The sequence below is a fragment of the Balaenoptera musculus genome, chromosome 10, assembly GCF_009873245.2.
Source record: "Balaenoptera musculus isolate JJ_BM4_2016_0621 chromosome 10, mBalMus1.pri.v3, whole genome shotgun sequence".
Taxonomy (NCBI): domain Eukaryota; kingdom Metazoa; phylum Chordata; class Mammalia; order Artiodactyla; family Balaenopteridae; genus Balaenoptera; species Balaenoptera musculus.
The window spans coordinates 78,955,982-78,969,253 of record NC_045794.1 but is presented as its reverse complement, the minus strand read 5'-3'; the positions used below and the strand labels follow the sequence as shown (position 1 = coordinate 78,969,253).

At 38.7% G+C, this 13,272-nt stretch overlaps 1 protein-coding gene across 3 annotated transcripts in view; it reads right to left on the bottom strand.

Annotated features, from left to right (window-relative positions):
* The window catches only part of METAP2 (methionyl aminopeptidase 2), a 34,311-nt gene extending 23,326 nt beyond the window's left edge, over positions 1-10,985 (bottom strand). The window contains exons 1-4 of one of the 3 annotated variants that reach the window (XM_036865157.1): positions 10,722-10,985; positions 8,836-8,943; positions 4,449-4,514; positions 633-735 (exon numbers count right to left, since the gene is read on the bottom strand). In XM_036865157.1, the coding sequence (XP_036721052.1) occupies positions 633-735; positions 4,449-4,514; positions 8,836-8,943; positions 10,722-10,872 (428 nt within the window). In that variant the 5' untranslated portion in view covers positions 10,873-10,985. The remainder of the gene's footprint in view (positions 1-632; positions 736-4,448; positions 4,515-8,835; positions 8,944-10,721) is intronic. The other 2 variants (XM_036865156.1, XM_036865155.1) reach the window with 2 other exon arrangements.
* Between the last annotated feature and the right edge of the window lie 2,287 nt (positions 10,986-13,272).

Sequence of the window (13,272 nt, the reverse complement as noted above, 5' to 3'; positions counted from 1 at the left end):
ATAATGCCACTTCAAGTGTCTGCTAACCAAATAAAATGCATTCTTTCAGAACACTTCCAAGAATCAGGTTATCTGTGCCCAAACCTGTGTAAGTCATCTGTACTTGTTATTGTAATTATGTAGTTTAATTATACATTACATAAAAAGAATTGTTTCTATGAAAACTAAGTTGACTACTCAGAGAAGTTTCAATAAAGGCAAGTCGTCAAAAAATACTTCTGTCAAATGGAACTGTAAATGATTTCAGGAAAAAAAATGTAGATATAGGCATCAGCCCGCAGATTACTTAGTTCTTACTGTTCACAGAAACTCAAAATGGAACAGACCAGACAATGCATTATGGATTCAGCCCATGGAAAAAAAAAAAGTGGAGTTCAATGCAATCCATGCTCAAAGATCAAGAATGATGAAAAACAAATGTTTGTTTTAAGTTAACTTTTATCAATAAAGATTAACCAACTACTGGTCCCAATCATTTTGGATAAGAGGGCTTCTACTGTATCTTCTCTGCAACAAATTCATAAGCTTTTTTATTAAGGTAGTGGAGCAAAGTCCTAAGAAAAATCAAATCTGCTTTATTGCTAAACTACAACTTTCAAAAGTCAAACTGGAAGTTATTTTATGATCCTTACCCATCTTGTGTGGGTGGGTACTCGCATTCTTGTCCTTTGGGAAATACACCATTAGGATACAGGTCACATATTGGAACTGAGGGAGGGTCTGTTTGAACTTTTGCTGTGAGATACAAATAAAGCATTAACTTCTGTAGTTAAAAACAAAATTAAGCAGTTAGCATTAGTTTTTCTCAGTTCCTAATTGTTATTATATGTCCTGACTTTAAGGAGCCTCCCTGGTATCAATTTACAGTTAAAAACAAGATATTTCACCACAATAGCCACCTCCTGATTTATAATTAATTACTTGGGAATAAAAATATTCAACTCCTCAGAACTCCATTATGTATTTAAACAGTATATGCCTTGGCACAAAGAACACTTTTAATCTTTTTGTCTTCATTTACTATACTGGAAATGGAATAGCATACAGAGGCTGGCTTTCGCAAATAAATATCAAAGAAGCAACAAGAAAATAAAAAAGAAATCCTACAGCGATAAAGTAAAAATATAAAGCTATTGTGTATTAATAAAATAGGTAAAAAACTTATTCCAAGGGTATATTATGTATAAAAGTTAGTATACATAGTATGTATACCATGTATACATACATACATAGTATATTAGTATGTATACATACCCCAGGGCTAAAAGACTTTAGGTAGCCATATACAAATTTCCAGATACTTGAAAAAAGTTACAGTACTTAGCATATGTTTTAAGGACACATTATTTCCCAAACTATATTCTAAGACACCAGTGTTCCAAAATGCTTTTAAAAATATTTAGAGATGCGTCTTCTAAAAATCTGTTTAAATGCATAAGAACTAGTTCTTATATAGTTCTTATTCTACAAAGAACTTTCTTTTAGTAACAAGTGCTGTATCCAAGGAATGTCAGGAAGTTACATAAGACTTAATTTATGCAATAATATATGACTTTCAATGTATACCTGCAACATGTAACAACTACTGAGTTGAAGTGTGTGGTTTTCTTTTGATTTTAACCAGTCTTATGGGTTTTTATCTGAAATTTTAACACATATTTTAGATTTTTTTGTTCTGCAATGGGAAATAAAAGGACGCATATAAAGAAAAATATGACAATTTACTGAGCCAAATCATTTATCTACAGAACCATTTTTTGGTTCCCTCTTTTAATCTGAATATTCAATATTTCACAAACACTCACCGTTTTCCTCTTTTTTATATAATGTTTAGAAGTGTTCTATGGACAAGTAAACTTGGGGAATGCTGTTTTAGGTTCCTCCGAAGAGGGAACATTTAGAATTTGAAATCAAAAACGACCTTAGAGGTCATCTAATTTAGCTTCACACTCAAATCCAGGAATCCTCTAACACCCCTGACGGATGGCACCAAGTGCCTGACAGCGGAGGCAATCACTATTCCCAAGCTAAAATACATTCATTTGGGGAGAACTGTAACTGTTAGAAAGCTCTTCCAACACTAATCTCCCTGTTACTTTCATCTGTTAGTTCTACTTAACTCTTTGCAGTTAAAAAAAATTTACTTTTCATTTCTACTGCTTCCTTCCTCTCTATGATGAGAAACCACTTTAAGGGATGCGGTTCTTAACACTTGCACTCATATTCTCCAACCTTGTCAATGTTCCTTTTAAGTTGGTACTAGAATTGACTTCTATTAATAGTTCAAATAAGGTACAATTAGTATAAGAATACACTGTTGATTCTAAAAATCCTACTGCTACTGAAAGGTTAAGATTCCTAGCTTTTTGGTTCACACTGTAGAAGCACTCAAAATCCTTAGGATTCTATCACCTTATACTCACTTCATATATGCTCATTTAAATTTCAGCTTGTTAATATTAGCCTATTGTCTCAGTTTTCTTTTGAAATCTTGATTTCTGTCAACCAAAGTATTATCATCCTCAGCTTTATATTTCATCTACAAATCTAATAAAGATGCCTTTTATATTGTCCACAAATTATTAAGACAAGATAGTTAAAGGACTCAAAAAGTTCATTAGAGAAAAAAATAAAGAATTTGTCATTGAAATAAGTTGAAGCCTAGCCTTTACCACTTATTAGCTGTGACTTGGACAAATGCCTAAATGCGCCAAGCCTCAGTTTCCTCATCTACAAAATGAGGAACTAGGTGAAATCTTGGATAACCTTTGAAACTTATAACATACTATGTCCAAGTTATTATCTAAAACTATGATTATAAATATCTGTATTGCAGTTATTGTTAACTATCACTTACAATTCTCTCACTTTATAGATGAGGAAAATGAGGGCAGTAAACTGCCCCTGATTACAGTATTTGGCTTATTTCATAAGTGATTTATGACAGCCTACACAAATAAGAGACATTCAAAGCAAATCAGAAAGCAAAAATCAAAACACAGAAAGAACCTAAAATAGAACATGAAATAAGGCCAATACAAAACCAGATTTGACTCTAAATCCTCTAGTAGCCAATATCAAAAAAAAAAAAAAAAAAGAAAAGGCTAGGTTATTTGCATAGTTCATGGTGCTTCTGCAATAAAACACATTACTCGGAAAAGCACAATTATTCTTGATACTAAGACCAGAAAAAAAGGGTCTCTCAAGACTGCTCATAAAGAAATATAATGAACATTAAGTTCAACAACATCCTCAGAGGAGGCACAACAAAGGCTGATGGCATCATACTAAAACACCTGTCAGTGGAAGAATTCTACCAAGGGCAAATACAAAGCAGCCTCTTAAAGCTCCTCCCTGCTTATCTACCTTCATTAGGAAGCAATTTTAGAGTATTTGGAGAAATAGATCTTTCTCAAGCCATTCTCAGGTAATACGTCTCACAAGCACACTACAAACAATTTTTGAATGGAAGGAATATGACATCATAATACCTGGAGATTCCTGGAATGCAAGTAATCTGTGCTCATTAAATACAGATTATGCTAGGGGCAAAACTGACATCCTGAGTAGAAGGATCTAACCAGGATAGAATGCCTGACTAGAAAGAAGGCTATTCCATCTCCACCTAGAGACATATCAGGGGAATGGCTGGCAGAGCCAATAGCTTTCTTAAAAAATAATTTAAGTATTTCAACCCAGAGATAAAAATGAAAGTCAAACCCTCAATATTCTCATTCATAAAATTTCAGCCTGAAGATTTTAAAGGAAGGTTTAGCCAGACACTCAATGGTCCCCAATAACCAAAGGGCATCCAAGATTAGAACTTGTTCTGATTCTCAACCCAACCTTTATTCCCCAATACTATACAGTCTCTCCTTAGTCTCCCTAAGAGTTTCAGGTCCATGAAGACGTTTGGTTATATCGTTTATAGAAACAAAATACAAGTAGGATCATATTTTAAGTGAATTTGAAATAGTGCAATACATGTTATTAATAAAAATTCACCATACACAAATTTTAAATAATGGGACTCCTCATTAAATATTCGTCAAGAATCTCTTAATATCAAAACTGGCAGGTGAACTGCAAACTATGTTTATCCTATTACCACTTGGTGGCATTACTTTAGTCATCACTGACAAAATTATTTGAATTATTCAAATTTTAAATTAAAAAGTTTTTAGGAACTCATCCCTAACATGCAGTAAAATGCAACAAATTTATTATTAACATCCCCTGGCTGAATAACAGCTAAAGAAAATAACAAGACTGTTAAACCAAAGTACTTGCCAAATAGCTGTGAGTGTCACTAAATTCTACCTCTATTAAGCCTACATTTATTTCCCTAACATATACCAGGATCTTAAGTAACTTTAAATCTACTCTTCAAACCTGCTGGTTAATAACCATTTCTAATTTGGCAAGTAGGATTAACTAAAGACACTAACGTCCTCTCTTCTTCTTCTTCTTTTTCTTCTTCTTTCCCGCTGCTCCATCTCCATCACCATCTCCATCTAAGAAAAGACATGTCAAGTTCACTTAAGCCTTATAAGCAGAGGGACGAAACAAGCACAAGCAGACAAGTACACACACACACACACACACAGTGCTTTTTTTTTTTTTTTTTAATTTATTAGTTTTGGCTGTGTTGGGTCTTCGTTGCTGTGCGTGGGCTTTCTCTAGTTGCAGCGAGCGGGGGCTACTCTTCGTTGTGGTGCGCGGGCTTCTCACTGCGGTGGCTTCTCTTGTTGCAGAGCATGGGCTCTAGAGCGCAAGGGCTTCAGTAGATGCGGCGCGTGGGCTCAGTAGTTGTGGTTCGTGGGCTCTAGAGCACAGGCTCAGTAGTTGTGGCGCACGGGCTTAGTTGCTCCGCGGCATGTGGGATCTTCCCGGACCAGGGCTTGAACCCATGTCTCCTGCATTGGCAGGCGGATTCTTAACCACTGCGCCACCAGGGAAGCCCACACACAGTGCATCTTAAATAGCATACGACAAAGTTGACCCAATACTCTTAGAATTTTGTATACTGTTAGCTTTAAGTATCAGAATTTGACTTGTGCAATCAAAAGCACTAGTAAACTTTACTTTGACTTCCTCTACTAAAAGAATTAAGATATTTTTAAGAATAGAAAATGTATTAAATAACATCTTTTTTTTTTAAAGCAAAGAAAAATAACTAGTGTTACTGAAATACCTGTAATAGTGACTATATGACTTCATATGAAATAATAATAGTTACAGTTTATATACGCTTTGCAGTTAAACACCTGTATTTCATGACCTCATGTGATCCTAAAGCAACCCGATGAGGTAACAAGGAATGTTTAAGGGACATGCCCAAGATAATCGTAACAGATAAACAGCAAAATTGAACCAAGAATATCACCTGATTCTTAATCCAGTGAGAGGTAAATGGGGTCTCATATTTTAAAATATCTTTTCCTGGGACTTCCCTGGTGGTCCAGTGGTAAAGAATCCGCCTTCCAGTGCAGGGGACTCAGGTTCGATCCCTGGTTGGGGAACTATGATCCCACATGCAGCAGGGCAACTAAGCCTGTGCACCACAACTAGAGAGAAGCCCACACGCTGCAACGAAGGGCCTGTGCGCTGCAATGAAAGATCCTGCATGCCTCAAAGAAAGAAGATCCCATGTGCCGCAACTAAGACCAGATGCAGCCAATAAATATAAATAAATAAATAAATAAATAAATAAAATATCTTTTCCTGCATAGTTGTTATTAGAGAAAAAGAGCTCTCCTTCTTTCTGGATCAAATTGTATACAAAAAAATTTCTACTTTTCCTAGGTTCATAGTTTTCAGATTTTCAAAAGAACCCAATAACCAAAAATAAGAACTATTTCAAAAAACAGCTGGCAAAAGAATACACAAAATAGCCATGATCTGCCTGTCGGTTTTCATAACAACTTTGCTTGAAGCTCAATGACCATACACTTAAACTTTGAGAAAAAATAAAGAATACGATTATGACCAAGATTAAACAGTGAGTTAAAATATTTTAAATAAAGGTATCAAAAATAGACCTAAGTGTCTGAATTTCTAAAAATGCTGCTCAATAAATTTCAACAATCATTTCTGAAGTATGCTAATCTACCCACAAATAACTAAAATAACTAAGAGCAAATAACTACGATATTCACTAAGCTTATTTTGGTAACCATTTTATGATGTATCTAAGTCAAATCATTATGCTGTATACGTTAAACTCACACAGAACTGTATGCCAGTTATAGCTCAATAAAACCGGAAGGAAACAAATAATGAATAAACAAACAAAAAACGGTAAAAAAAATTGCTCAAAAGCTCCCTCAATGAATCGTCTCATAATGAGGCCAGTTTGCACTGTTCACTACACTTTGTCCTGCCCCAAAATGGTCTCTTTTGTTTGGTTTTAAGTCCCATTCCTTCCAATGAGCTTTCCATCAGCATTCAGCCCACAATTCCACCTCCAAATTTCAATAAATTTTATTGCAGGTACCAGTATATCTTTCCAACTCTATATTTTGTCTCTCCACAATAATCAGTTTTCCTTTAGAACAAAGATATTGAAATATTAGCTTTCCATCCTCTCAAAGACTTCTCACAACAGTTTAATAGTACTGGTTGATCCTGATTATCAAAATGAATTAGGAAATGATGAACCCAAACTGGAGAAAGCTACTGATATTCCTAAAATCTTCTTTAGTACATTGAAGATTTCCATTCTGACAAGCAAAATTTCCTCCTTCAACGTCAAGAGATTCATATAACTTTGCAGAGGTGCAATGAAACAAGGCAGGCACTGTCTTCAAATTAGCACTGTGATTGATATTCTACACACAGTGGGTCAACAGCAATCTATTATAATACCCTGAATTTACAAATACCTTTCTTGTTAAGAGTTCAAAATATGTTTATAATCTGAAGCATAAACCAAGGAAGAATGGACAAGAGATTTGCTTAAGGAGAAGGAAAAGCTAACTATTCCCTTGAATCTGAAACCAAGCAGGACCCTGTGGGGCCTTCCTGGGGACAGACCCCAAGTCTCCCACCTCTTTTGTGAAAAAGCTTTAGACTCCTAGGCTTTCCCTGAGTTCCAAAGAGCAAATTTAATCAGAGACATGAGAAAAATGCAAGAACAAAGGAAAACAATCAAACAAGACAAAATAATAATAGTTTGGCCATAAAAACAAAGTTAAGGAACTTTAGTTTCTCCTCAAGGGCTATAGATAATATCTTGAACCATATCCTTGAGTTGGTTGGCAGATACTAAATCCCCAACCAGGTGGAAAAAGTTAGCTGTATGCTGACCACCAGCACACAGACTCCAGATCAGTTGAAACCAGAAAACTAATAACTGAGATTCCCAAAAAGTCACCCTGTTACTGCACAACCAACCAATCAGAAGAATGTCCACAAGCTGATCAGGCACCTGGCAACCCTCACCTCTAATGTTGCCTTTAAAAACCCTTCTCTAAAAGCCTTCAGGTCTCTTGGGCATGAGCTGCCCATTCTCCTTGCTTGGCATTTTGCAATAAACGCTGTACTTTCCTTTGCCGCAACCTGGTGTCCGGGTTTGGTAACAATTCTTGGCACTTTTTTCCACTAAATTTGACTGTAAGCTCCTTGAAGGCAGAGAATTTATTCTTCTAAAGGAAAAACAACTGCTCTGCATTATCCTAACATGATAAAGTACAGCAGGTATTTGTTGCTAAGTACTGGAAGGCATAAGCCCAAACTGGCAGTGCTTGAGGCAGAACAGTAGATCACAGCAATAGATAATTAAGAATGGGAAAGCCCTATCTCCTCTTCTGCCAAAAGAGGCTGTAGAATAAAAATAGTTCTCCTAACTAATCACTCCCTCCACTGTCTTACTGATAGCATCAATTCCTACAATTCTAAGAGTTACTGTCTTTAAGGAAATCTTTGGCAAAAGCTCCAAAATACCACAAGGATCTGGGGTCAGGAAATTCAGGATAGATTTTAGAAGCACTCCAACATGCTCCTTCGAAAATAAAGAGAAGTACCTTTGATAGAGTAAAAGGAATAGACTTGGAATCAGGTGCTAGGTTTGAAACTCTGGCTCTATTAGTCTACACAAACTAGCTGTGTCACATTGGGCAAATCATATAACTATCATTTCCCGTTTGCTTGGTTTTTGTGAGGGTAAAATGAGAATGGATGAAAGTATCCTAAGATAGTGCCTAGTACATATTAGTTGTTCAATAAAAGTTAGTTAAGGGCTTCCCTGGTGGCGCAGTGGTTAAGAATCTGCCTGCCAATGCAGGGGACACGGGTTCGAGCCCTGGTCTGGGAAGATCCCACATGCCGCGGAGCAACTAAGCCCGTGAGCCACAACTACTGAGCCTGCGCGTCTGGAGCCTGTGCTCCGCAACAAGAGAGGCCGCGACGGTGAGAGGCCCGCGCACCGCTATGAAGAGTGGCCCCCGCTCTCTGCAACTGGAGAAAGCCCCTGCACAGAAACGAAGACCCAACACAGCCAAAAATAAATATAAATAAATTAAAAAAAAAAAAAAAAAGTTAGTTAAAAAAAGTCATTCAATTTTATCTTATTAATACTCACCCACTACTCGGCCTTTTGTTAAGTACATTTTTAAAGTTGAGATCCGTGTTATTTGAGCATTCAACACATCCAACTTTTTAAAGAGTGGCTAATAACTAAATACATTTTCCTTTTCATCTATGACATTGAGGCTTTAACATCAATTAAGTAAAACATCAGAGAATATTGGACTATACGGACAAATAAACAGCTTCGGTTAAAGAATGTCATATATTCTTGCTTTCCTAACCACAAAAATCAAATTAACTATTTACCTTCATCGTCATCAACTCTTTCTTTCTCTTCCAATGCTTGTCTTTCCAATTGTCTCGCTACCTCATCAACCGAGGCTCCTGATTCTTTATCAGGTTCCTGTTGCTCTGCTGATCAAATATAATAACATAAATCAAATCTAATAAAGATCTTCCCACTAGAATATGTTCTAAGGATTCTAAAAGACACGTAAGTCTTCCTGATAAGTGTTCAGAAAACAAAAGCAGAAACATTACTTGAAGCAGAATAAAATTTATTTAATGGCAGAAAAATCTTCCATATCGAAGTGGTACTGCCCATTCAACAAAATACTCATTACACATTCTCTGTGCTAGGAGCTAAACTGTAAGTTGTTCCCTACCCTTAAGTAGTTTTAACTTTCTTAAAGTATTTAACAATTAGACTACAACAAATACTTTATTAACCAAGCAAGGACTTAAGATGGGCCATAAATGCTGAAGGCCTTAGTAAGAGCATTTCTGTGGGGCCCTGGGGGCTTCAGGGGTTCAGGAAGAAAGAAATTGTCAAGCCAGGCTGGGTAAAATAAAAATAAGTAGGAAAAGATATTCCATTACTAAAAAACAAAATTCTCCAACAGCTAAGCACAAGAGCAGGCCTTGCTGTAGAAGTGATTAGAATGTAGCTATAGGAGTAACATGTATGCGTAAAAAGAGGTAGTATTACCATGTAGCACATAATGAAGTGACATGCTGGCTACAGCAGAGAAATCATCCTGAGAGATACAACTGTTAAAGATATATTAGGGTCATTCTGCTGAACACCTTAAAAGGACAAACTGAAGAGTCTGGATTTCATCTGAAAGCCAGGAACAGCCACCAGACTATGTCCTGGGATTCAATTTTGCTCTGGAAGCGTCCCAGCCCCTACAGCTCTCCCTCTTCAACTCCCATCTAATCAAAATTTCAGAAGAAGCATACAGGTTAACCCTCTCTAACCTCTCTCAACTCCACTTCATCACTTCTGGCTTCTCCACTGTCCTCTCACTCTTTCTGTGGCTGCTTTTAACAGTACAAATAACTCTTCCTAAAACCAAGGCCTTGATGCAACAAAAACACTTTACTTCTCACAATCAAATAGTTAAGTTTCTAACTCATAATATAATCCAACTGAAAACTTTCAGCTCTTTTCCTTGTCTTTCCAGTAGATTTAGAGAAGCTCCATTCGGAGCCACAGAATATCCTACCCAGACTGCCTACAAGTGGCATCATAATCCAGGCCTAAAAGCCCAAAAGCTTGACGATACTGTGGGATTAGGCAGGTGAAGAGTCGCACCACCACCACACATCCTGCTATTACTACTCAGTGACAAGAGCGCGTGGGCATTCACATACATACACACACCCCCCAAAAGGGCAGCGCACCACACAAATCTCTCCGTAAACTGGGATGGTGGGGGGAGGTGCTGCTGAGGCACTAAGAGTCGGTTACTCCACCCCCAACCCTCGACGAAAATACGTCCCACGTTGCTCCAGCAAGGAGGCGGCAGTATGGGTCAGAACCAGATTTTTGAGGAGCCGGCCAACCCGCGAGGAAGGTGAGAGGGCTGGGCTGGGCCCTGGGCACGGCTTCAGGTCCGTCACACCGTCTGCGTGGGAGCTAAGCGCCGGCAATGCAGGGGCTCCGGCCCAGCGACCCCACAGAAGCTGAGGCACCCTCTTCTCCACCCCTCCCCCACCAGGTCCCTAATACCACGCGAGAAGCCGCCTCTCCCTGGGACTGGGAATCTGCAGCTCGGCCCGGACACACGTTCAGTCCTGGGAATCAGTCCAGGATTCTAAGTCCCTAGTCCCTGTCAGCCCCGCCGGGCCTGAGTCGAGCCGTTCGGCCATCCCGGCGGGGACTGGGAAAACATAAAAACTCCCTTTACCTGTGGCAGCTCCTTTACTCTTCTTCTTCTTCCGTCTTTTTTTCTTGGCCGCCTCCTCAGCCGTAGAGGCAGCTCCCTCCTCCCTGTCGTCTGGATCCAGGTCGCCATTCAGGTGGCTCCCGCAGGACGCTGCCTCCTCCACACCCGCCATGTTGCCCGAGAGAGCGCGAGGAACTAAGACAGGGCGGCGAGGGCCCGCTCCTTCTTCACCCACCTACACCAGCGACGCCGGAAGCTGCTCTCGATGGTAGGGGCGCGGGGAACGCTGGGACGGTGGAGGACTCAACTGTGAGGCTTGCGCGCGGAGCGGGGCCGGGCTCGCCTCAGGCGGGCGCGGTTGTGAAGGTCGGGAAAACCGCGCGAGACCTGACCCCTGCCTCGTCCCGCGCCTCGGGCAAACCTGCCTGCTGGGGTCAAGTTGAATGCTTGTGCCTGCCCTGTGGATAGGTGCTGTCTGCGCGCGGGAGAGGGGCCTCTCGGCTGGAAACGGAAAGTTTTATATACGTGGTTTTATACAGCGCACCGGAAGCCAGGAGAGGGGCGAAAAAATGCCTTCACGTGTACACACTTCTTTTTTATGACTCAAAAGGACTGCGTTTTTATTCACAATTACAGCTCACGGCGAGGCCGTCCAAACACTTAAGGAAATGTACCTACGAAGGGGCCTGACTGAAGAGGCAGTCAGAGGATAAGAGATCAGGAGGCGTCTATTATTAGAGAAGCCAAGGAAAGACAGCGTCTCAAGGAGGAGGGAGTGATCAACTGCGTTGAGTGCTAAGAGGTCAAGTAAGAGGATGAAAAATGCCAGATGTATATATTATAGTGATATGGAAACCACTGGTGACCTTAGCAAGAGCTATTTAGGTAGAGAGATGGAAGCCAGATTAGAGAGTTGAGGAACGAGAGGAAATAGAGAATCTCTTCATCTTTCAAGTTTCAGCTTAAATGCCACTCCCTCAGAGAATCCTTCCTCAACAATCTATATCAGGCCCTGCTCATACAATCACTCATTGAATTCTTAATTTTTTTTCATGGCAATTTGTAATTAATTTATTTGTGTGATTATTTGTTTTATGTGTGTCTCTCCAACTACCTTGAGCTCCATGAAGACAGGAACCTCGCCTGTTTTGTACTCTTATTACCAGCACTTACCTCTAACCTAAAGCATTGTAGGAGCCCAGTATATACTCATTGTATAAATAGCACTTAAGAAGTGCCAAGTACTTTACATTCATTATCTCATTTAATCCACTTTTGAGTCGGGGAAATTAGAGCTAGAGAGTTTTGGTCACTTGCACCAGGTCATACAGGAAGTAAATAGCAGAGTTAGAATCCAAACCCAAGTCATCAGGCACCAGAAATTTAGTAATTCTGTATTGTGCCTTTCCAGTTGAAATTCCTAATCAGTTCAATAAATACGTATTGATTGTAGACAAGAAGTAATTTTTCTTGGTGGAAAATACAAAAGTGAAAAAAAAGTACCCTCAAGAAAGTTTAGCATTCAATGAGACATATAAATAAATAAGAATACAATAAGATGCTAATACTTTCCTTACATCATTTATTATTTTCTATTCCAGGTTAGTCTGTCATAAAGATGAAGATCTTTTAAAGGGTCTAAAAGATCTTTAGATTGGGGGCAAGGATGTGGCTGTCAACCTCAGGAGGAATCAAAGCTCACCCTTGTTGTGGTGCAAAGCTACTGCCAAAAGCAACCTTATAAGTAAGATCTGCTATATGAAAAATGCCTTCAAGCTTTGTTGTGAATCTTCCCAGTTCCACTATAAGTTCTGGGAACCCTTGGGCCATGGCTACTACCTCAGACCCAGTCCAGTAGACACTGGATCCTATAGGGTCAGTCGATAAATTTTGACAAAGGGTGTTTGAGGTGTAAGTTGATCTACAGAATTATCAATGTCAAAATAAAATTTGTTCAATGAAAAAAGTAATGCTAAAGTGCACTGATAACATAAAATACTGTTTCTTTGCTGCAAAGGGATTGTACTCTACTTTTCCCCCTTTCTTTCCGAAAAGAGGCAAGAAAATGAAACTTTCAAGGTAATAGTAAAAAAAAAAAAAATACATATCTTGACAGTACAGTAGTGAGTATTTGCTGGATGATAATTTTCCAGGACACTGCAGAGTCTGAGATAACTGAATAATTATACTTAACAGCCCATCACTCCTTATTTTCACCATTTTTCTTCATTTGGTTTTCTCTATAAGAGGAAGTTGAATGGGGTAAAGGAATAAGAAATGTTGAAAACTTAAGTAAGAATCTAAGAGAACCTGTATTAAATATAACTCAATACCAGCATAGGCGAGAATATTTTTTCTAGCTAATCACATGAAGTCATTTTGTCTTAGATGGTTAACTAGATAAGCAGACAAAAATAAGTTTTTTCCTTAGAGAGAGACGTTTCCTATTGTAAAATCAATGTAATAAGATATATTTATTATTTTGTCCCAAAAATATATTTTTGGTGAGAAAATATTAATTCCAAACTGAGCAACATAATTAACCTCCGCCTTATTTTCTTTGAAGTCCTTG